The sequence below is a fragment of the Pelodiscus sinensis genome, chromosome 2 (genome assembly GCF_052426305.1).
Source record: "Pelodiscus sinensis isolate ZL-2025 chromosome 2, ASM5242630v1, whole genome shotgun sequence".
Classification (NCBI taxonomy): Eukaryota; Metazoa; Chordata; order Testudines; family Trionychidae; genus Pelodiscus; species Pelodiscus sinensis.
This window is the reverse complement of record NC_143053.1, coordinates 83357684-83379019: the sequence shown is the minus strand read 5'-3', so window position 1 is coordinate 83379019 and position 21336 is coordinate 83357684. Positions and strand designations below refer to the sequence as shown.

The 21336-nt window shown below is 40.0% G+C and overlaps 1 protein-coding gene across 2 annotated transcripts in view; it reads left to right on the top strand.

Moving 5' to 3' along the window:
• The window catches only part of MYOM1 (myomesin 1), a 98274-nt gene that overhangs the window by 13479 nt on the left and 63459 nt on the right, over nucleotides 1–21336 (top strand). For both annotated transcript variants that reach the window (XM_075920929.2, XM_014581523.4), the window contains exons 3-6: nucleotides 7165–7302; nucleotides 14336–14546; nucleotides 15903–16060; nucleotides 19061–19153. In XM_075920929.2, the coding sequence (XP_075777044.2) occupies nucleotides 7165–7302; nucleotides 14336–14546; nucleotides 15903–16060; nucleotides 19061–19153 (600 nt within the window). The remainder of the gene's footprint in view (nucleotides 1–7164; nucleotides 7303–14335; nucleotides 14547–15902; nucleotides 16061–19060; nucleotides 19154–21336) is intronic.

Genomic DNA, 21336 nt, shown 5'->3' with positions numbered 1-21336 from the left:
AAATGAGAGATCTAAATTAATCCCACTTATTTTCTTACATTGGATGATTAATCATGCAAATTTGTGTGCAAACTTTCAGTGGTTTTTCATGTGTATTTTACTTGACTGACAACATACTGTTCTCTGACAACAGCTACTAGTCCAGTGCAAAGGAATTTGTGCTTTAGACTGGTTATCCACCACAGTGTGGGTGAGAGGGTTACTTAAAGAGGAAATACAAAATATTTGGCAAGCTCTGAGCTTGAAACATGTTCACTTGTTTTCAGAAAGATAGTGATCATGAGGCTATGACTGAGGCAAACCAAACAAACAGAAAAACAGAGTGTTTCCTTCAGTATATGCAGTTAATACTTTTGCTAAGAATAAATTGAGTAACTAGTATCTATGAGAAATACAAGAAGATAGATGAGTGATTTTGAAATCTCTATTGGAACTGCCCGCATCCATTAGTTTATATTAGGAGAGGATTAAAAAAGGTCTAGCTTAAAAAAGTGACAGGAAGAGCTAGAAAATATTTTCATGAAACCTGTTACAGGAAAGCATTTCCCTCTTTAAAAACTGTTGCAGTTGCAAGTGGGTACAAACAATATAACCACTGACCAGCAATGTGGCCTGCTGCATGATGAATCTGTCAAGAAGTTAAAATAATATAATAAAAAGAGTGCTTCTTACTGATCTGGAAGAGTTTGACTGTCACATGTGTCTGAGGAGGCTCCAGTTTAAGTATATAGACAATTCTCCAGTCTGCTATGTCCTCTTTGCACCATGCAAACTTAAACACTGCAAAGTTAACTTAAAAGATGCTGGAGATGGCCCATGGAGAATTTCCCCTGCACAGGGAAACTCTGCTAGCAGAAGTCTCTCTGCTATCTCCTGTACCAGATGTACCTCCCCCCCCCCCCTCCCATCCTTAATATAAGGGAGGGTTTAGTTATGGGTCCAGTTCCATTCAATATCTTTATCAATGATTTAGATAATGATATGTCTACACAGCATTATTATTTGGGAATAACTGATGTTATTCTGAAATAACAAAGAGTGAGTCTACACTACAGGCCTTTATTTCAACATAATGTTGAGCAGGAGGACTTTTTGCTCCGACTCATGGTAACCCTCATTTTATGAGGGGTAAGGGAAGTTGAAGGAAGAGTGTTTTTCCTTTGACTTCCTGCTGTGTAGACAGTGCCAAAAGCCAAAATAGCCTATTTTGACTTAAGCTACACAATTGACATAGCTGAAGTTGCGTAGCTTATTCCGACTTTTGCCCTGCTGTGTAGATGTACCTATAGGGAGTTTAAGGGTTGAGGATCATACCAAGCAGAGAAGGGTTGCAAGTGCTGTGGAGGACAGGATTATATTTCAAAATGATCTGGACAAACTGGAGAAATAATCTGAGGTAAATAGGATGAAATTCAGTAAGGACAAATGCAAAGTACTCCACTTAGTAAAGAACAATCAGATGCACACGGTGCTGACAGCCTATATGGGCCCCAGGGTAAGGTGGGGAGGCCCAGCTCCACACTCACAGAAGGGACAAGGCCTCGGGTAGAAGGGGCGGGGATGGACCCTCCATGCTGCCCAGAGTGTGGTGCCTCCCCTCAGCGCTACCTGAAGCACATGGCGCAGCACTCCGGGTGTCGATTTAAAGGACCCCGAGATCTGGCTATCACCACTGCCACAGTAGCAGTTGCGGCAGCCAGGAGCCCTAGGCCCCTTTGAATTGCTGGGCCCTAGGGCAACTGCCCTCTTTTCCCTCCCTCATACCCCCATCGGCATGCCTGGTTGGGACAAGATGGGAAATGACTCCCAAGGAAGGAGTACAGCAGAAAGGGATCTTGGAGTCATAGTGGAACACAAGCTAAATATGAGTCAACTGTTGCAAAAATGGAAAATATCACTCAGGGATGTATTAGCAGAAGTGTTTTAAGGAGTAATTCTATTCTACCCCATGCTGTTTAGGCCTCATCTGGATTATTATGTCCAGGCCAGGGCACCACAATTCAGGAGATAATGTGGACAAATAGGAAGAAGTCCAGAGAAGAGCAACACAAATTATTACAATCTAGAAAGCAATGACCTGGGAGGGAAGACTGAAAGAATTGGGTTTGTTTAGTCTGGAAAAGAGAAGACTGATAGGGGACATGATAACAGTTTTGAAGTACATAAAAGGTTGTTACAAGGAGGAGGGAGAAAAATTATTCTCCTTAATCTCTGATGATAGGACAGGAAGCAATGGGCTTAAATTGAAGCAAGGGTAGTTTAGGTTGGACATTAGGAAAAACTTTCTAACTGAAGGAGGTTAAGCACTGGCATAAATAGCCTATGAATCATTGGAGATGTCAATGAGCAGGTTAGACAAACACCAGTCGGGGTGGTCTAGAGAATACTTAGTCCTGTGATAAGTGCAGAGAACTGTATAGAGGACCTCTCGAAGTCCCTTCCAGTCCTATGATTCTATGGTAATTTTTACCCCTTTTAAAATTGTTTACCACTTTTTAAATGTATTTAATTCAGTCTTCGAATGTTGTTTTCTTTTCTGCCTGTTTAACAATCACTGTACTCCACTTGGCAAAATGCTTGGAGTCATAGATTAATTGGATCTGGATTTTTACTATAGCTCTAAAGCCTTTTGTGAACCTTTTTAAGAAGGATGCGCCATGTATTATATTACTTTCCCTTCCACATCAAGGCTCCACCAAGAGCCATCCATTCCCACCCACTTCATGGGAAGAGGAGCAACAGCCCAATGATGCTTATTCTCCCAACAACATTGTGACACATGGTGTGAATAACCTGCACAGGGAAGTAAGGAAGCTCTTTATTCCCCTACTCCACTCAAATTCCTTGTGTGGGTGTAGAGTCTGTCTTGTAGTCTGGTGCACAGTCTGATCTGAGAAAAGATTTGACTACAACTAGATATGAGCCTAAGGAGGTTAGGTTCAGTTCTGAATCAAGGTTAGGGTTAGGTTAGGTGTTTCAGATCTAAGGAAATGGGACAGGGCTACGCTCACTATGATGGCACCTCCGTCTGGCTGTCTTGAGGATTATCTTCGCAGGATGGTACACCCTCTCCAGGTGGTGCCTTGTCTTCTGTCATTTCTGCTCTTGGACCCATGCCAGTCCAAAAACTGTGTCATCCTCTTTATGACACAACCCTCTGGCCATATCACAATCTGTGTTCCCCCATTCCAGGGATGACTGCTGCAGTCCAACTGTCCCGCCGTTGAGCCAGTGGCAGTTATAGCCAGTGGTCTGGCCACTTTCCCATAATGCCAGCACTTTCTTTGCCTTTGCCTCAGAGCCTCAGCCTTCAAATCCCAGCAGCCAGCTAGGAGCTCTCTCTAGCTCCCTGCTAGCAGCACTGCTGTGTCCAGAGTACTAGCTTCTTTCTGCCTGTAGGGAATCCAGCACTTCCAGCTCCAGGGAGTAATTGATTCCTCTGCCCTGTAGCTCTTCTTATATTTGTCTACCAGGTCCTGAATGGCTTTTTCTTTCAGCCCCTAATTGGCTGCTCCTTCCCTAGGCTACGTCTACACTGCAGCACTATTTCGGGATACCAGAGTATCCCAAACTAGCCATCCCATTTCTTCACAGCAAGCCCATTAATTCATAATATAATGGACTTGCTATTCCACTGTTCCTGTAAACCTCATTCCATGAGGAGCCAGCGCCAAAGTACGAAATAAGCTATTTCAAAATAAGATTGAATTAAGATATGCAATTTGTGTAGCTCAAATTGCGCAATCTTATTTCAAGCTACAGTGCAGTGTAGACACACCGCTATGGTTCTGTTTACACCTTAGAGATCGGTATTGGCCAACATTTTGTCACACAAGGGTTCTGTGTTTGTGCTTCAAGAAGAATCAAGGGTGGAAAAGTATGGGTTGGATTTAACAGTGCTGAAAAATTGAGTCAACTATTTCTACCACAGATCATAGAATCAGAGCTGGAAGAGACCTCAGGAGGTCATCAAGTCCAGCCCCCTGCCCAAGGCAGGACCAATCCCAACTAAATCAACCCAGCCAGGGCTTTGTCAAGCCGAGACTTAAAAACCTCTAGGGATGAAGATTTTACCATCTCCCTAGGTAACCCATTGCAGTGTTTCACCACCCCCCTATGTTTCAGTTCAATGTAGAAAGAGTACAAAATTGGTCTCTCTAGATCTGGAAACAATCAAGCATCAAAAGGTAAGTTCACGTCCAGGTTTTAAAATCTGTAGTGAACCACAGGAAATTTGAAAGGGTTCAAATTCAAGATGCCCATTTTGCACCATTTTAAAATAGTACACGAATAAGACTTTTTGGGTGGGTAAAAACCTTAGTTTTCCTTCTGAGCAGTGCTCATTTATGGACAGTAACTAGCATGCTTTGGGGTTGCTGTCATATTTTTGCCAGTTGTTTGTGGCTTGTCAGAGTGTATTTGTGGTTGGCTGCAATGCACATATTATATCATCTACAAATCCTAAAGATAAGTACATTATCTAACATTATACTGCTGCATATCCTGTTTCACACTCACTCTGCTCTGTGTTGCCTTGTCTAGATTATTGGTCACATCTTGCTTTATACCTGGATTTTGGTGCCGAAGGTCATAGAGCTTGGAATTCCTAATATGTGGCAGCTGCTGAGCAATGCAAGCATATCTAGCCAATGCCACTACAGCTCCTCAATGAGCCATATTGTCACAGGATGAAGCAGAAACCAGCTTCTAAATGTCTCAGATCTAAGGAAATGGTACTGGGAAAATTCTATTAAGGGAATTTTTCTCCACATTTTTAGCCCTTTTCTTCTTTGGGCTTTTCTGCTACAGAGAATGACTTCATCCAATAAATCCGCTTTGTATGTGTGCATATGTGGAGAAACATTAGGAGAAGTCCAAACATAGTATAATAGTGCAGAGAGTCTAAATCCAATCATCAAAGATAGGGATGTAAAAGAGTAGGCGAGTCAACTACTCTCATTTCTCCCTGCCCCACTGTTGTTGCCTATATATCAGAGGCAGCAAAGGGGTGGGAGAAGCAGGAGCCAGTTCTGGGGGGGAGGGGGAAGATGGCTTAAAAGCCAGTTCACCCAACACCATCTCTTCAGTGGGGAGTGAGGGCACGGGAGGCAGAGGCACAGCAGCACTGCTGCTCTGCCTATTAAATGTAGTAAGAGCCACCCAGCTCGTGCCAGGTACTCTCTGTGGCTCTGCAGTTTAAATGTAGCAGGAGCCAGGCTGCCTGCACACCCAGCTCCTACTACATTTAAACTGCAGAGCTGCAGCAGCCCCTTATCGACAAATTGTATCGAGTACACGATTAGTCATTACTCAATACTTAACATCCTTAGTCAAAGATGCAGTCATTCCTATCTCATATATGGCTATCCATTTCATTATAGGCAGAGCTGGTAGCACTGCCTATTATTCAGGTTGTCCAAAGCATGTGATCATGTAATTAAAGTTTGTGGCTTAATGCATGCACACCAGGGGGCAAATTTATTTTACAATTGACGTGATCACCATGTGTTGATTAGTATGTACTGCTTGAAGCAGCGGATGTGCTAGCCTTTGCTCTGAAGAGAGGAATGAGATGTACAGATTGACATACTACTTGCACTTTCTTGAGCATTATGGAGAGACCGTGCCTGGCAATCAAACTTGGAACAATGCTGCTTGGTCCTAGCTTATGTCAGCCTGTAATATTTTTCCCCTTATGGACTATCACAAGGGTGGGATTTAGCAGATATTTTGGAATATCAAGAAGTTCCATCTTGGAACACAAATTATGGTAGTTGCATCTCTAAAGCATGTTACTCTCTGGATTAAGGCTTCTTACTACAAAGTGCACAAGCCCATATATGCCTGAATATTTCCTGTATTAGTACTAACAGTATAGATTTGAAGATTATCTTGAGTTTCATTCAGTTTCCCATACCAAATAGCTGGACTTAAGATGTGACTGATTATTCTAGTCAAGACCTTTCAGGCTACCCATTTATAGCTGGTGTAGACATGGATCTTGGTGACATACAGTGTAAAAACCGGATATCCTTGGATTTCTTGTGGCATGTTCAGATTGCAAGTGGATAGACAGGCCAAGGGTTCAGAAAAGCCTGATGCTTATTTAGGACTTATACCATTGGTGTGTATTATGAATATGAGGGGGAAATGACTAATAATAAGGTCAAGGCTTGTTGTTATATAATACTGAAAATATTAGTAAGGAGGACCCGTGCTTTTGGAAAGAGGGAGGCATTTGGCATTCCATTGTTAAACTGAATGATTACACTTTTAAAAATAAACCAGAATGCTGTACAGCTACCCAGGCCTTAAATGTGTTCCAACTGTCTTCAGAAATTTGTCCAAGGTTAAGGGACAAAGATTTGGCAACTGTGGCATTTCCTTTTACTGTGTTTCTTCTCTCCTCTACTTTTTCTTCATTAAATGACAAACTAATTCATTGTGTTTGCTTTTTTTTATTATATGGTAGTGGGGTAGCATGGAATAATAGTAGTACAAAGTCTCATCAGTCACTGAAATTCACACTACCATATAGTTTGCATACATTTGGTTTTAAAAATATTAGCACTCAAGTGTTTTGCATATCAAAAAATATTCCAGCTTGGGGAACTAGATAATTTCATGGCTGATTTTAGAATACAGAGCTTTTCACCCATAGCTCACTGGCTGAAATTGAGTACAGAGGATTAAAATCCATTAGGATTTGTTAGATGCTCAATGGCCCTTGGTGACAGATGATGGCAGTCACAGGCCAGGATCTAGTGGAGAGGTAACCACAACACAAAAAATTTCATTATAAGTTACGTGAGTTGGAACCTGCCAAACTTGATTAACACAGACTAGCCATGGATGGGGGCTTTGAAACCCTAGAAGGCTCAGCTAACAGGAGTGGTGAAATGTGCATTGCTAGTATGTATACTGGACATTCTCCATACATAGAGGGATTTAATTTCAAGGCCCATCAATTTGGCACCTTTAATGAACAGAGATAAAATGCATTTCGGAAACTTGCTAATTGAAACATCATAATTGCTTGCTAAGAAAACATCTGAGAACTTAAAATTATTATAAAATGCCTAGTATTTCTTTTAGTTTTTGGGATGTTTTCTCAACAGCTTGCCAATTTTCTTTGTGAGTCTAATTATGTGACTTTTATTTCAGACTAAAAGATTCCAGTATAATGATAGAAGATCAATCCTATAAGTTGAGTCCCAGAGCAAAGAGGGCAAAGCAGAGTTTACTGTCTGAGGAAAAAGAAAATAAAGCCATTGACTATGTAGTACCAGTGTTCACAGGACGGTATGTTTGTTTTCCTTTCCCTTTTTCTTGGTGTTATTATTTATTTACAAAATATTACTTAATATTATAATAATTAATAATCTTTCTATTTTATTTAATCTATCAAAATGATTTTTTAAAAATGGGTTGGTTTTCCCCCACATTACATATGGGGAAACAAAGACACAGAGAAGTTAAGTGTTTTGCCCAAGGTCACTGAACGAGTCAATGACAAGCTACGAATCTATTCTGATTTAGTTTTGTACTCTTGCCATTTGGACTATGCATGCCTTATTTCCTATGAGAAGGAAAAAGAATTATGAACATTTAGCCATGTAATAGTTCAGATTATAATGGTCTTTTCTGGTTTTTGACATCAATGAATCTGTGGTGAATTTGAAGGGTCATGTACCCCACTTCCTAGAAGTCTGAGAATCAAGTTTGTTTGTTTTCCTGTTTAAAAGCTTTTCTCTGTAATTTAAATGTCTCATATCAAATCAGTGTTAAATATGGCAAAACTGAAAAAAAAGCCTTGGTCATGTTTTGCACTAGAAGAGGAAAAAAATATTAATAAAAGCAATTAAGATCTCAAGTCCAATATAATTAAATCTAATGCTCCCAGGCACTGGTGATACTTATTTCATGTCCACTATTGATGTGATACATTTCAGCTGCAGCAATGTCCTCAGTAAATCTCAATGTGAACTTTACATAGTAGCCAAAACCAAGGCAAACATGGAGACTTTCCTGGTATATGACATAAAGATTTATTATGAGTTATTGACAGCCTAAGCATAGTCACTTGTTCAGGTTAATGTAATGGAAAGCTAACTCGTGATTAGAGATCAGGAGAAAAGCCCATTTACTGCCAAATACACACACCTCTGTTTAGCTTTTGTGTCTCCTGCAAAGCTTTTCACATGACATTTATGAAATGTGAGAGGCAAGGTAGCTGAGGTAATTTCTTTTATGGGACCGACTTTTGCTGGTGAAAGAGACAAGCTTCTGAGCTTTATGAGCGCTTCTTCAGGTCTGAGAAAGCAAACTACAGTCTCCAAGGCAAATACAAGATGGGATAGATTGTTAAACATAAAGGCTATATTTACACTGCCCCTGTTTTGCACAAAAAATATGCAAATGAGGCGAAGCTTGGATTATCACTGTGCCTCATTTGCATAATTAATGAGGCTCCATTTTTGCGCAAGAGGCTTTTGTACAAGAGCTGTTCTTCCACATTTTTGTCAGGAAGAATGGCTCTTGCACAAGAGGATTTTTTTGTGCAAAAAGGAGCTGTATAGATGGCTCCTTTTTGTGCAAAAGCCTCTTGCACAAAAATGGAGCCTCATTAATTATGCAAATGAGGCACAGCGATAGTTCACGCTTTGCCTCATTTGCATATTTTTTGCGCAAAATGGCAGTGTAGACATAGCCAACGGGTTCACAATGTGATAGGAGACCGCATAAAATGAAGTGGGCAATTAGTACTTTCACAGTTGTAGGATTATAGAGGATTAGTGGGCAGTAGTGTGTGTTACAAGTTGTTGTAAAAGGCCATAAAAACCAATGTCTCTGTTAAATCTACGTTATTGACCTGCATAAATTATGAATTTAAGTTACCAGTCTCAATTTTTGAAGGTTTTGTGCCTATTTCCTTTGAGAATGAGGATTATGAGGTCAGATGTGGAATAGTAGCTGTGTGAAAAGTGTTCACCTATGGCTGAAAATGTGGAATTCACTGGTATTATGAGCTACTACTGAATTTACACTTGGAAATGGTATCTCTTCTACTGTGTGTGTAATCTCATAAATAGATTTGAAATCTCATACACAATTTGCAATAAAGCTCCTTTAAAGTTATTTATGTTTTGTGGCACTAAGTGATTTAGGGCAGGTCTACACTAGAAGTTCTTATTGGCTACAGGTGAAGATACACTATGCCAGGGTTCTGAAATTCCTGGCCTATGGGCTTGCTTCATTCAGAGTGATTGTGCAATTGTCCCTGCCAGAGTTAGCTTGATTTAAGCAGTAATGCAGCCCTTCCTTTAGCTAATTGGGGTGTTTAAAAGAATGTTGCATTTGCAATTTTCCATTAGCTGCTTCTACTGTCAGAAGACAAGACACTGGACTAGATTGACTTCTGGTTGGGTCCAGTTTAGCCATTCTTATGTTCTTATGCTTCCCTTTCTCCCCAAGACAAAAGTGTCTCCTTTTAGATATGCCAAGCCTTTACAAATGCAATTTGTACAATTCCTCCTTTTGGAGGGAAATGTTGTCCGGCAGTTGGATCACATGACTCCTGTTTTGCTTTACTAGTGGATAGTGTGGTTTGGGCAAGTCATGACTACACTGTGCTTCACTTAACTTGTTCATAAAATTAGTATAATATTACCTAACTCAGCAAAGAATTCTGAAGCTTAATTAATTTCTGTCTGTACAATACCTCGAAATCCTAAAATAAAATATGCAGTAGAATTCCAAAATATTATCATCAGTACTATTATGATGCCTTATACTACTACCTTTTGTTGACCCAGCTCCTGCACATGACAATTCAAAATGTTGTGAATGCTTTTGGGCAATTGTGTTGGCACACACTGTGATCCTGAATTAGATTAAGAGTTTTAAAATGCACATGATGGTCATTAGAATGTCCAAGTAGGCCTTTTAGCATATGTGTTTTGTTTTTGTGAATTTGTTGGCATCATATTGATGTTTGTGTGCCAGGATTGTGGAAGTGATATGATGCGTCACTGTCAAATATTTATTCTTGCTTGAAGGATAATTGAACCATGTGTATGTTATAAATCAAACCTAAATTCTCCTGTGAAATGAGTGCACAGCTTCCCATGTGCAGATAGTTTGTACAAGAAATAGATACTTGAAAAGGTCAGCATTCTAGCCATTAACCACTGCTGTTATATTGTCTGTGATACTGTTTCAATAATGTATCAATGCTTCCATTAGAACCCTCTGCTTTCATGGGTTTCAAATTCTGCTGTAAAAATACATTCATGTGACTCTTTTTCTTACACACATTAAGGCTGTGTCTACACTGGGCCACTTATTCCGGAAAAGCAGCCGCTTTTCCGGAATAACTTGCCAGCTGTCTACACTGGCCGCTTGCTTTTGCGGAAAAGCAATGACGATCTACTGTAAAATTGTCAGTGTTTTTCCGGAAAAACTATGCTGCTCCTGTTCGGGCAAAAGTCCTTTTCCGGAAAAACTATTCCAGAAAAGGGCCAGTGTAGACAGCACAGTAGTCTTTTCCGCAAAAAAGCCCCAATCACAAAAATGACGATCGGAGCTTTTTTCTGGAAAAGTGCGTCTACATTGGCCACGGACGCTTTTCCGGAAAAAGTGCTTTTCCAGAAAAGCATCCTGCCAATGTAGCTGCGCTTTTTCCGGAAATACTTATAACAGAAAACTGTTCCGTTTTAAGCATTTCCGGAAAAGGGTGCCAGTGTAGACGTAGCCATAGAGTGAACATCAACTTCCCTGGAACTGCACAGGGTATAAGTCAATGCAGAATTTGGGTCATGGAATATAAAATTTGGGAAATCCTGTTGCTGTTCCAGCATATAAAGTACCAAGTGCTGATCCAATTACTACTGAATCTAATGAGGTCATTTCTGCTATAGTTAACTGCTACTGAATCTGGCTCATAGACAGGAACTCTGGACCCAACAACACATGTCAGATGAAAATTTGTAGGTGCCATACTTGAAGGAAGTGTTTTAAATGTATAATTTTAGCAGGGGTGCAAGTAAACAAAATATCTTACCAGTAGGGAGGGGGTGGACACACCAGCTAAGGGGGGGAGGGCATGTGACCACCCAAGTGGCCCCTATGATACTATGCCCTGCCCCCTGCCTGGGACCCCCATGCTCTTCCCCTCCTCTCCTTTCCCAAACCCATATTACCTGAGGCAAGGTGGGGGGTAGGAGATGGTGCTGGGATGGCAGCTGGAGTAGCTGCTGGCAGTTCTTTTCTTTTCCTCACTGACCCTCCCAGTGGGGAAAGCAGCAGAACTCCAAGCCCTGCTCCCTTTTCACAGAGCTGCCACATTTCAGACTGACAGGGCTAAGGGGTGGAGCTGGGAGCAGTCTGTGTTCTGCTCATTTCCTTTATGCCTTTTCCAACAGGGAAAAGAGGAAAACTCCTAGTCCTTCCCCCTGCCCTTCTACAGAGCCACTGGGTCTGTGTACAGAGCAGGAGGGGGGGAAAGGAGCAGAAAGCTGGCAGCTCCTCTGCTGCCCCAGCACTCCCAGTTCCACCCCTCAGGCTCCAGCCCTGTACACAAAGGCATGGCAGCCAGTGGAGGGACTGGGGGGTGTCCTGCAAAAAATATTTCTGGTCAACCATGCAGGCTGAAAATGACTTGCAGGTATGGCATACCAGACTGTACCAGCCCACTTGCACCACTGCATTATAGGCTTGCACAGGGGCTGCGGGTATAATAGGTGGGGAAGGCATCGCCTTCCCAAACTACCAGCCTGGCCTCACCCATATTCCTCCTTAAGAATGCCTACGGTGGGCATACTAGGGTCAGAGTGTTGCTGCCCCAGAAGGCTCTGCACCACCTCTCCATGGGGGAGGGAGGGCCTAGCTTCTAGGGGGCAGGGCCTTGGCAGAAGGAGTGAGAATAGGGGTGGAGCTGGGGGCTTGCCTCCCCTAGTACTACCTTCACCCACCGCCCATGGGCTTGCACCTGCAGTCTATACACAGGTTAAGTTCCAACTGAAATCAATGCGAGCCTTAACTTTATAAGAAATGTGCAATCAGTCCCTAAATGCTCTGTTATTTTTTATGTGATTCATCCTTGCTGGGAACATTGAATCCTGATCTTTTGCCTGGGCATATAAGGAAAGGAGGAAAATAATGTCTTTGGAATGATTTCTAAGCTGCCCAGGGCCCAATCCTGCAAGGTGCTAAAGCTCCTATTTACCTCACAGAAGTTGCTCAGAACTTGGAGTGTCAAATCCAAGTTCCATTACATTTTGGTATCTTAACCATTTGTAATGAAAAAGAAAAGAAAGTGAGCTTGCCTTAAAATAAAAATGTTATAGATTCAGCTATGTTTAGAAAGCCTCATTTATATTTTTTATATTAGGGCAGATCTGCACTTAAAAAGTGACACTGGTGCTGCTGCACTGCTGTAGAGCTTTAGTGAAGGCGCTACTATGCCAATGGGAGAACTTCTCCCATCAGCATAGCTAATCCATCTCATACAAGGCAGTAGCTATGTTAACAGAAGAAGCCCTTCTATTGACACAGTGTTGTTTGCATTGTAGGTTAGGTCAGAATAACTGTATTGCTCAGGGGCATGGATTTTTCAGAGCCTGAGTGACACAGTTATACCAATGTAAGTTTATAGTGTGGATATGGTCTGAAAAATGAGTTTTTAAAACAATTTTTAGAAATCTCCATTGCTATTTCTGTTGCTTCATATTAACATAAGAACATAAGAACAGCCATATTGAGTCAGACCAATGGTCCATATAGTCCAGTATCCTGTCTTCCTACGCCAATGCCAGGTGCCCTAGAGGGAGTGAACAGAACAGGTAATCATCAAAAAAATTAAAAACAACAAAGAGTCGTGCAGCACCTTAGAGACTAACAAAAAATGTTGATCGTATCATGCGCTTTCATGGGCTAATCCACTTATTCATGGAGTTTAAGGGGTCCAGTTTTCAAATAAATAGCAGAGGAGGACGGGAAGGGGGGAAGAAAAAAAAGGGGGAAAGACATAATCAATAAATAGCAGAGGGGGGATGGGGAGAAAAAAGAAGAAAAAAAAGGAAAAGAAATAATCAATTACCTTAATGTACATGGAAGTTATTAAAGGCTCATCAAGAGAAAAGGGAGAGAAGATGGCAGAGAACAGAACATTTTGCATTTCAGCAGACACAAGTGGGAAAAAAAGAGTATGGAGCTTCCTTCATCACCAGATTCCATGTTGCCTTTCTCTCTGCTGAAATAAACATTTACTTTTGTTAAACATGTTTTATTTTTAATCTAAACCAATCCAGTGCTGTGTTTAAAATGAACTGTTTGGTAACTCCAGTTAAAATAGCAAACTGTTGAATATTGCCTCCTTAGAGGGGCAAAAAATCATAATATTCCTCTTGATTTTTCCAGGACAGGGCAGGATATTTCAGGACATATGATTCTGGGAAAATTCAGGGCTGGGAAGAATGTGAAGCCATCATGCCAGTTGATAACTAAGGCTGGTGGAAGCCACTGGAAATCTGTAATATTGCAGGCGGGGCTCCCCAGTACGTAAAACAGAGTGCATGCTTATTGCTGACTGTGGACATTCCAGAAGTGAACCACAGTAGCAAGGCATCGTGGGGCACTTGGGGTTACATTATAAGAAGTGATACAATTCTTCGTTAGTCTGGATTGCACCACAGAATGTGACAATATTATGAGAGATGCTGATTGTATGCTTCATTTTCAAATGCTTGAGGGGCATGTTAAAAAGAGATTAAAGTGTTTTTGAAATACTACTCATCTTTAAAAAAACAGTTTGAAGAACAAATTATTTTGCTAACTTTAAAGAATAAAACATTGCTTTGATAGTGGAGAACTTTTTGTAGTGCCTGGGGATTTTTTTAAATATAAATCATAAGTGAGGAGTTTGTTAGACTACTTCTGTTAAGTGCCTCTACAGCAAATCACTATTTGAAGTGTTATTGTGATAGCTGTACTATGGGTATGGCTTGCACTGATCTTTACCTCCATGGAAATGTGAAAGCACAACAGGAAACATGTTAGAATGAAAAATTGCATGACACGCTTGTTACAGAGAAATGCACCAAAATTATATTGTCCTTATCTAGTATGATATACTCAGTCTGTACTGTTCTGTATATCTGTTGTTAATATGATACAAAATTGTTTCCTAGGTAATGATCCTTAAAGTAGATACAGATTCTGAAGAGTCTTAGGCCATTATATATTAAACGGAGAGGGTCAACCTAAAATAAATTGTTATATATTGAATGTTTTCTCACTTCTTTCCAGTGTGATTGTGCTTTTTTAATTCCTTCAGTCAAGTGCTTGTTAGCGGGATTACTGATACAGAAGAAGAAAGAATTAAGGAAAGTGCTGCATACATTGCCAGAAGGAACCTTTTTGCAACAGGTGAAGGAGTTAGTGCAACTAGAGTGGCCACTTCATCCTCTAAGGAAGAGCAGTATGAAAAGAAGTCAAGGAAAGTAGCAATACGAGAGTCAGCTGAACGTTTGGCCCTGAAGAAAACGGTAATAAAACACAAATAAATCTCTGGATTGTAAGAACTTTGGTCCTGGGATCCATTTTTTGTTTGTATTGAGTCTGGCACAACATTCCAAGAAGCTCGGGGATCAACTCTGCCTTCCCTCAACACTGTACTATGGGATGCTTACCCACATTGCTTTGCTCTGTCTATTGACAGGGGAGCTAGCAATGTGGCCATGAAATGTTGACAGTGGGAGGCAGAAAAAACTGCTTGACCTTTTTTCACTTTTGCCAACTTTTGCATGTCAACAGCACTTTTGTTGCCAAACCTTCCCAGTGCAGACATAGCCTAAATGTATTTTCATAGGCTTAAATTGTGGCTTTTATCTTTTTGTCTTGTGTTGAGTGTGTGAGAGAGGAGTTGTAGTACTCCAGGAGAAACAATGGGAGCTCTCCATTTGCTCTGAGGGGAAAATATTTTGTTGTACCCACCTTCAAGGTACAACATATTTCCTCCTGCATGGCTAGATAGTTGTGCAGGCCAGCAATTATGGGGAATGGGAAAGGAGTATGGCTGCTTTTGTGGAGTTGGGGGAGCATAATCTTATTCAAAAGTGTTTACTGATGACTTCTAATCACAGTGTAGAAATTAGGGAGGGGGAGTATGAAAGGCATCAGAAATGAAATCTAGACTTACTAGTAGCTTTGACATCTAGGTGTTTTCACATCATATTTCTAAACTTTGGAAAATGCTTTAATCAATAGAATCTTAAGAAAACAAATATTGATTTAGTAGTTTTTAAAGTTGCCATCTGCTTGGTCTTTTGACCATCCTGGCCTCTTTGTCTAGTGCTTTGCTGGTTGCCAGGTTTTTATTGTGTTTTTTTGCTAGATGCATGTGTAGCTGCATATGCAACAATCTAAATTATTGGCCACAGCTGGGATCATCTCAGGGCTTTCTAGCCAGCACCCAGGTCCCACTGTGCATGCTTACATCATGCCGAGGTAGACATTAGCCAATGAGAAAGCAGTTCCTTACTCCTGCCCTTAAATCCTTCCAAGTTTTATATAACTTTCCAAGAGTTAAGGCCTTTACCAAGGTTCACCCCACCCCTGGGACCTAGCCTTGCCCACAAACCAAACCCACCCCACCCCACTCCCTTGACACCTTGCCCCGCCCACAAGCTGTTTTGTCTGTGCCTTGGAGGTGGCCACACAAGTTTTATAAGAACATTGTCTGTTTGTCCAAGTAAGAAGGATATATTAAGTATAATTATCTGCATTTTAAAATAAAATATCATTCTGCATATTGCACTAGAAAAATCCCTAATATTTTATTGAGATGTGGAACAGTAATATATGTAAATGGTGAGTTGTATGATGAAATATTTCTGTTCTAGTTAGAAGAGACTGAGGAATTTCACAGAAAGTTGAATGAAGATAAACTTTTACATGCTCCTGAGTTTGTTATCAAGCCTCGTTCCCATACTATCTGGGAGAAACAGAATGTCAAATTACATTGTTCTGTGACTGGCTGGCCGGAACCCCGTCTTACATGGTAGGCTTGTATTTTCATCAATATTATTGTTCTTGATTGCAGATATGCATTCTCAATTTGTAAATTCTCAGGAAAACAACATGGGTAATACTGAGGAAAGTGCAGTGTAGATATGTGATCTGATTAGAACAACAATGAAAAAAGCAAAGGAATTCATGAGAAGCAATTTCTTTATGAGTGGTCCCACTGATTTCAGTATTTACATACTTTAAATTAAGTTGAAAGAGCCCAATTTACAAAAAAAAAATCCTTTGCAGATTATTTTTATGGTGCAAAATTGCTGGTTTTTATAAAAATGTCCCTACTAACTAAAAGAAAAAAATATACGATCAAGTCTGTCTCTAAAAGTATGTCTACACTACACAGGCCTGTCACTAAAAGTATGTGTGAATGCTGTTTGTCAGCACCTGTAGACAAAATACTTCCACCTCCAATGAGGGTATTTCATTTTGTCTGCAGCAGAGTGCCCCTGCCAGCAAAACTTTATCTTCTTGGGGGGTGGGAGGTGGGGTTAAACATCCATGAAGACAAAAGTTTTGTCAATTAAGTGCAGGTGTAGATGTAGCCTTAGAGAACATTTTCTTTGAGACACCAGAGAGTCTTTGTTGTCCCTGGGGCATTAATGACTGCTGTGGTTAAGAGCAGCTGCTTAGCTGCTGATTCAGTTGCAGTCTCTTTGGATGTAAATGAAGTCTCAGGACCCAAGTATGTTCATGGAGGCCACATCATAATTATTTAAAGTTATATGCCATACACAGACTGAGGACCTGATGCAAAGTCCATTAAACTCAGTGGAAATCTTTTCTTTCCAAGGCCTTAGTCTAAGGGATCCCCAAATATTCTCCTAGAGATGTGTGGGGCACAGATTAAAGTCTAAGCCTCTTGGATTAGTGTCTTTCCTGACTGGAATTTAATTTATGCTTAATTAGTGCTGAGCGGTGGAGCCTTTCTGTCTCATCACCTTTTGAGCTGACCTGGGCTACATAGATATGCAATCCAGTTATTGAAACAATTAGATGGAAATACAATTATATTTTTTCAGACTTTAAATGGAATTTGATGTTTTCCTTTATCTGATATGATATTTTGAGATTGTGTCTATCAAGCCATAAATGTTTACAACTAAGAGCTGACAGTTTAGTACTAAGCATTAGTAGTATCACTAAACTAGATCTGTAATTGCCTTTGTAGAGAAAAAAATGCTCTCAGATCAGAATTTAAATATTATAAACATTTTTGGGTTTGCTGCCTGAATTATTTAGCACCCTACAGGAACTCTGCTGTACTTGTCATTTTATTTACCATATACCTCTTCTTAGAGTTGTGTTTTTTGACAAATATCTCGCTACCAAAAACTTACATATGGGACTAATCCAACGCCCACTGAAGTTAATAAGAGTCTTTCCAATGAATTCAGAGCAAGTACTCTGTGAACAAATTGTTTCAGTTGTGTATACATTTTACACAACTTCATTCTGGAGATTATGTAAACCAGTACTTCAGATCTGACTCCTTTCAAACATGGGAAAACATCCAATTTTGGATCAAAATTCATAGCTGGAGTCCGGCCCTATAAGATAGATCCAAATCAAAATATCAGATTTGAACCTTTTTAACTTCTGCTCAGACCCATTTTAAAATGTATTCTAAAAGACTGACATATTCATGAAGCTTTCAGATATATGTCCTTGCCTCTCATTGAAGTCAGTGAGAGTATTCCACATGCATTCAAAGAGAAACTGATTCATTAATACATTTAAACAGTCATGTAGTCAAATTTGGGTGGTGGGGTTTAGTACATCATTTTACTGTACTCTGCAGTTTGTAATTGGCTGCCAATGGAAATAATGAATTCAGAGCCCTCACAACAGGTGGTTTTGCTCAGACATACAGAAGAGCATTCATTCAGCATTTGTTAACCAAATGTCATTCATGTATACCAATCCATCATTCATTATATGAACAATGAAGAATTTTTGAATGCTGGGGCTGACAAATTAAAAAGCGTCACGGGCTTTCACTCTTGAAATCCTTACTGTGTGATGCAGGGTCATTAATGGATGCAGTTTTATTGGCTCTATTGGAAAGAAGATATAAAAACTCAAGCAACTAGACTTGCTGTAAAAAGTAAAAATTATCGGTGTGTAATAATTGTGGGATGACCGCAATCCAACATTTGCTAATGATGTGGCTGTTCTGGAATGTATTAGAAATAACAGGTGGTCCTTCAAAAGTGTGAGGCAGAGGAATACAAACTGGCCAAAAATGCAATCATTTATTTTTCTCTACACTCTGATCATGAAAAAAAAAAATCAAGTGCAAGAATTCTAAAAACTGATATAATTCTTTTAGGAAGTGATACTACCCAGTGCTGAGACCTGAGTGACCTCAGTTCTTACAAACTTTATTTGGTGCTCAGAACTCTGCCACAATGATTAGTAGTTTGCTGGATCAAGTCCCTCATTTGGGGTTGTGAGTGTTACCATCAAGGGAGCCAACGCATGTGGTCAGAGATGAGTTCTGCATCAACTCCCTGCACATCCCTATGCAATGTATCTGAGGAGCACCACTGGCAAGTCCAAGGAAGAAGTGATGACAGGTGGATTAGCTGTTATGTAGCTCCTCTGATCACTGTTCCCTGTAAGACAGGATACTAGAATAGCAGAGTTATAATGTCCATCAAACAGTTTGGTGCTATGTACAATATGAGGGATAGAATTCCTTCACACCAATCCCCATCACCTTAGACTTTACCCTAAGAGGCAATATAAAGATTATTTACACCCTACTCAGAGCTTAATCTTTCTCTGTAATTACAAGAAAATAAATAATTTGAACTGAATGAATTTAAAGGATTTTTAGATTTAGATACACGGGAGAGACATCCAGATGCTCACAAGATGATATAGATTGTAACCCAAATACCACACGTTGGCCTTCTTATTGTAAATGATTACACTTCAGATTACTATATTCCTCTCTCTTTTTATTGTTCGATAGGTACAAAAACAATGTGCCCATCAATGTGCATACTCATCCTGGCAAGTACATCATTGAAAGTCGATATGGGATGCACTCGCTGGAGATTAACAAGTAAGGGAGTACTAGATAATTTAAGAGATGATTTCAGTAGAAATGTTACTGTTCATTTAGAGCTGCCTAATGAGTGTGTGTATCTCTTGGGAGTTAAGGGATAAGACCTACCAAATTAGTAACAGTTGACCAGAAGTGTGTCTCCTAAAAATGCAAGCAGCTTTGGTTTTCATCTGTCAAGGATAAGTTGTCTTCCTAAATGAATTACAGCTAGACTGTAGTTTGATTTATAGTTGAGTCACAAATACTTGGGCTATTTTTGATACTTCTGCCACCTCCTTCTCCTCCATTTACTGTATAAACATGATAAATAATATTGACAAATCTTATAGTTGTGACTAGTAAAATATTTGAAGCAATGGAGCTGACAGCCTTGCTGTGCCCCTGGGCAAAGTGGGGAGGGGTCCTGGCTCTGTGTTCTAGAAGCGGTGGGGCCTCGAGTGGAAACCTACCTAAGGCAGACGGGGCTCTAGTGACGATTTAAAGGGCCCAATGCTCTGGCTGCCACTTACTGCCACAAAAGCAGCAGAACAGCTAGGAGTCTCAGGCCCTTTAGAATGGCCAGGCACTGGGGCAGTTGCCTCCTTTTGCATCAGCAGGCCTGATTTGATGATTTATTAAGCTCTGTTTTCAAATATAGTGGAAAACCTGAGTGCTAGTCTTACAGAAAAGAATAGTTTGGGGAACCATCCACACAAACACAAGAATGTTTTTAGCAATATAACTCATCCAAATTGGGAATTTTTTTTCTGTAGTCAAGAAAATTGAAACTCGTTGGGCTCTTTGGGTTATCAGTTCTGCCTTCAGCATTCATATGCCTAGTTTAGGTGCCTAAGTACTCAATGGAGCATCCAAATATAAAATTTGGACATCACAGTAAGACTTTCACATTTGAAAATGGAGTTTACAGAGCCTACCAAACAGTTCCCACAGCTCCCACGTTAGGTGGGCTATAGGAACTGGACAATGTTGCTATGACAAATAGCAGTCAATTTTTTCCCCCTACTTCTATTCATTGCTCCTCATCCTGGATCTCAAAGACACATTTGAAAATAATCATTCCTCCTATAGATTGGATTTAAGTCCTGAAGAGACTTAATATCTGCTAACGATACCAGTTAAAATACTCATTTGTTCAACATTATGTTCCAACAATGTTAAGCTGTTCATATATTTAATTTAGCTTTATTTCTTCCTTCTTAAAAGAACTTATTTGAATCTTAAGCAATTGTTTGTGTAAGGTTTTTCTATTTCTTTGTCTTTACTCTTCCATATCCATGTAATTGATACAAGTATTACTACGCTAATAACAGAAACATTCACACATTTTCTTGATTGAATAAAAGTAAACCTTTCTATGGGCTCTTTGACTTCTGAATAACATCTGGGAAGGTGCTGAGCTCCTCTTAATGAAAGCTGAAAGTATTTAGCTCTTCACAGTATCAAGCCATTTGTAAGGAATATTGGATCTGATTCTTCTTTTATTACACCAGGTGGGAGACAATTTAGTTAAATGGTGTTGTATTGATGTAAAACCTAGTGAGGGGAGAATCTGTGCAATAATCTACATTCTGTGCAATAATCTAGGACCTGATCTTATTTGCATTTGATTTCAACAGCATTTGGCCCAGTGTGAGCATGAGCTGAGTGAATATTTACCAAATACTAGGTAAAGACCTCAGGATTGCATCTCAGAACTTCTTAGAGTGCAATTTAATAGATTCTTTACTGAAATGCTTTGACTAGCAAAACAAAATGGTGCTTAACTATAGTGAAATTCTACTAAGAAGAAAAATATGTCAACAAGGCACAATTTTAGTTAGAAATTTAATTAGGAACCTAAGGAAAGGCTTAAAGAATTAAGAAACAAAGAATCCCTATAAAGATCACCTTTCTACCTTTCCATGCTTCATATCCTTCAGTAACCACTCAGCCACATCCTTTTTGTGGGCTGCTGGCCTCTACCAGAGTCTGTGTTGTGTTCTCTGGGACTCAGTGCTCCAGAGAGTTTGGCATTTGAATTTAGCAGAGACAAGGACCAAACAGATGGAATATGATAGAGATTTGGACATGATCAGAAAAGATGGTTAAAAGTGAATTGGGGAACCAGTTGGAGATTTTCATGGAAGGAATAGGTGCTATTGAAGAGCTGGAAGAAGGAAAGGAGGAATGGGGATCTAATG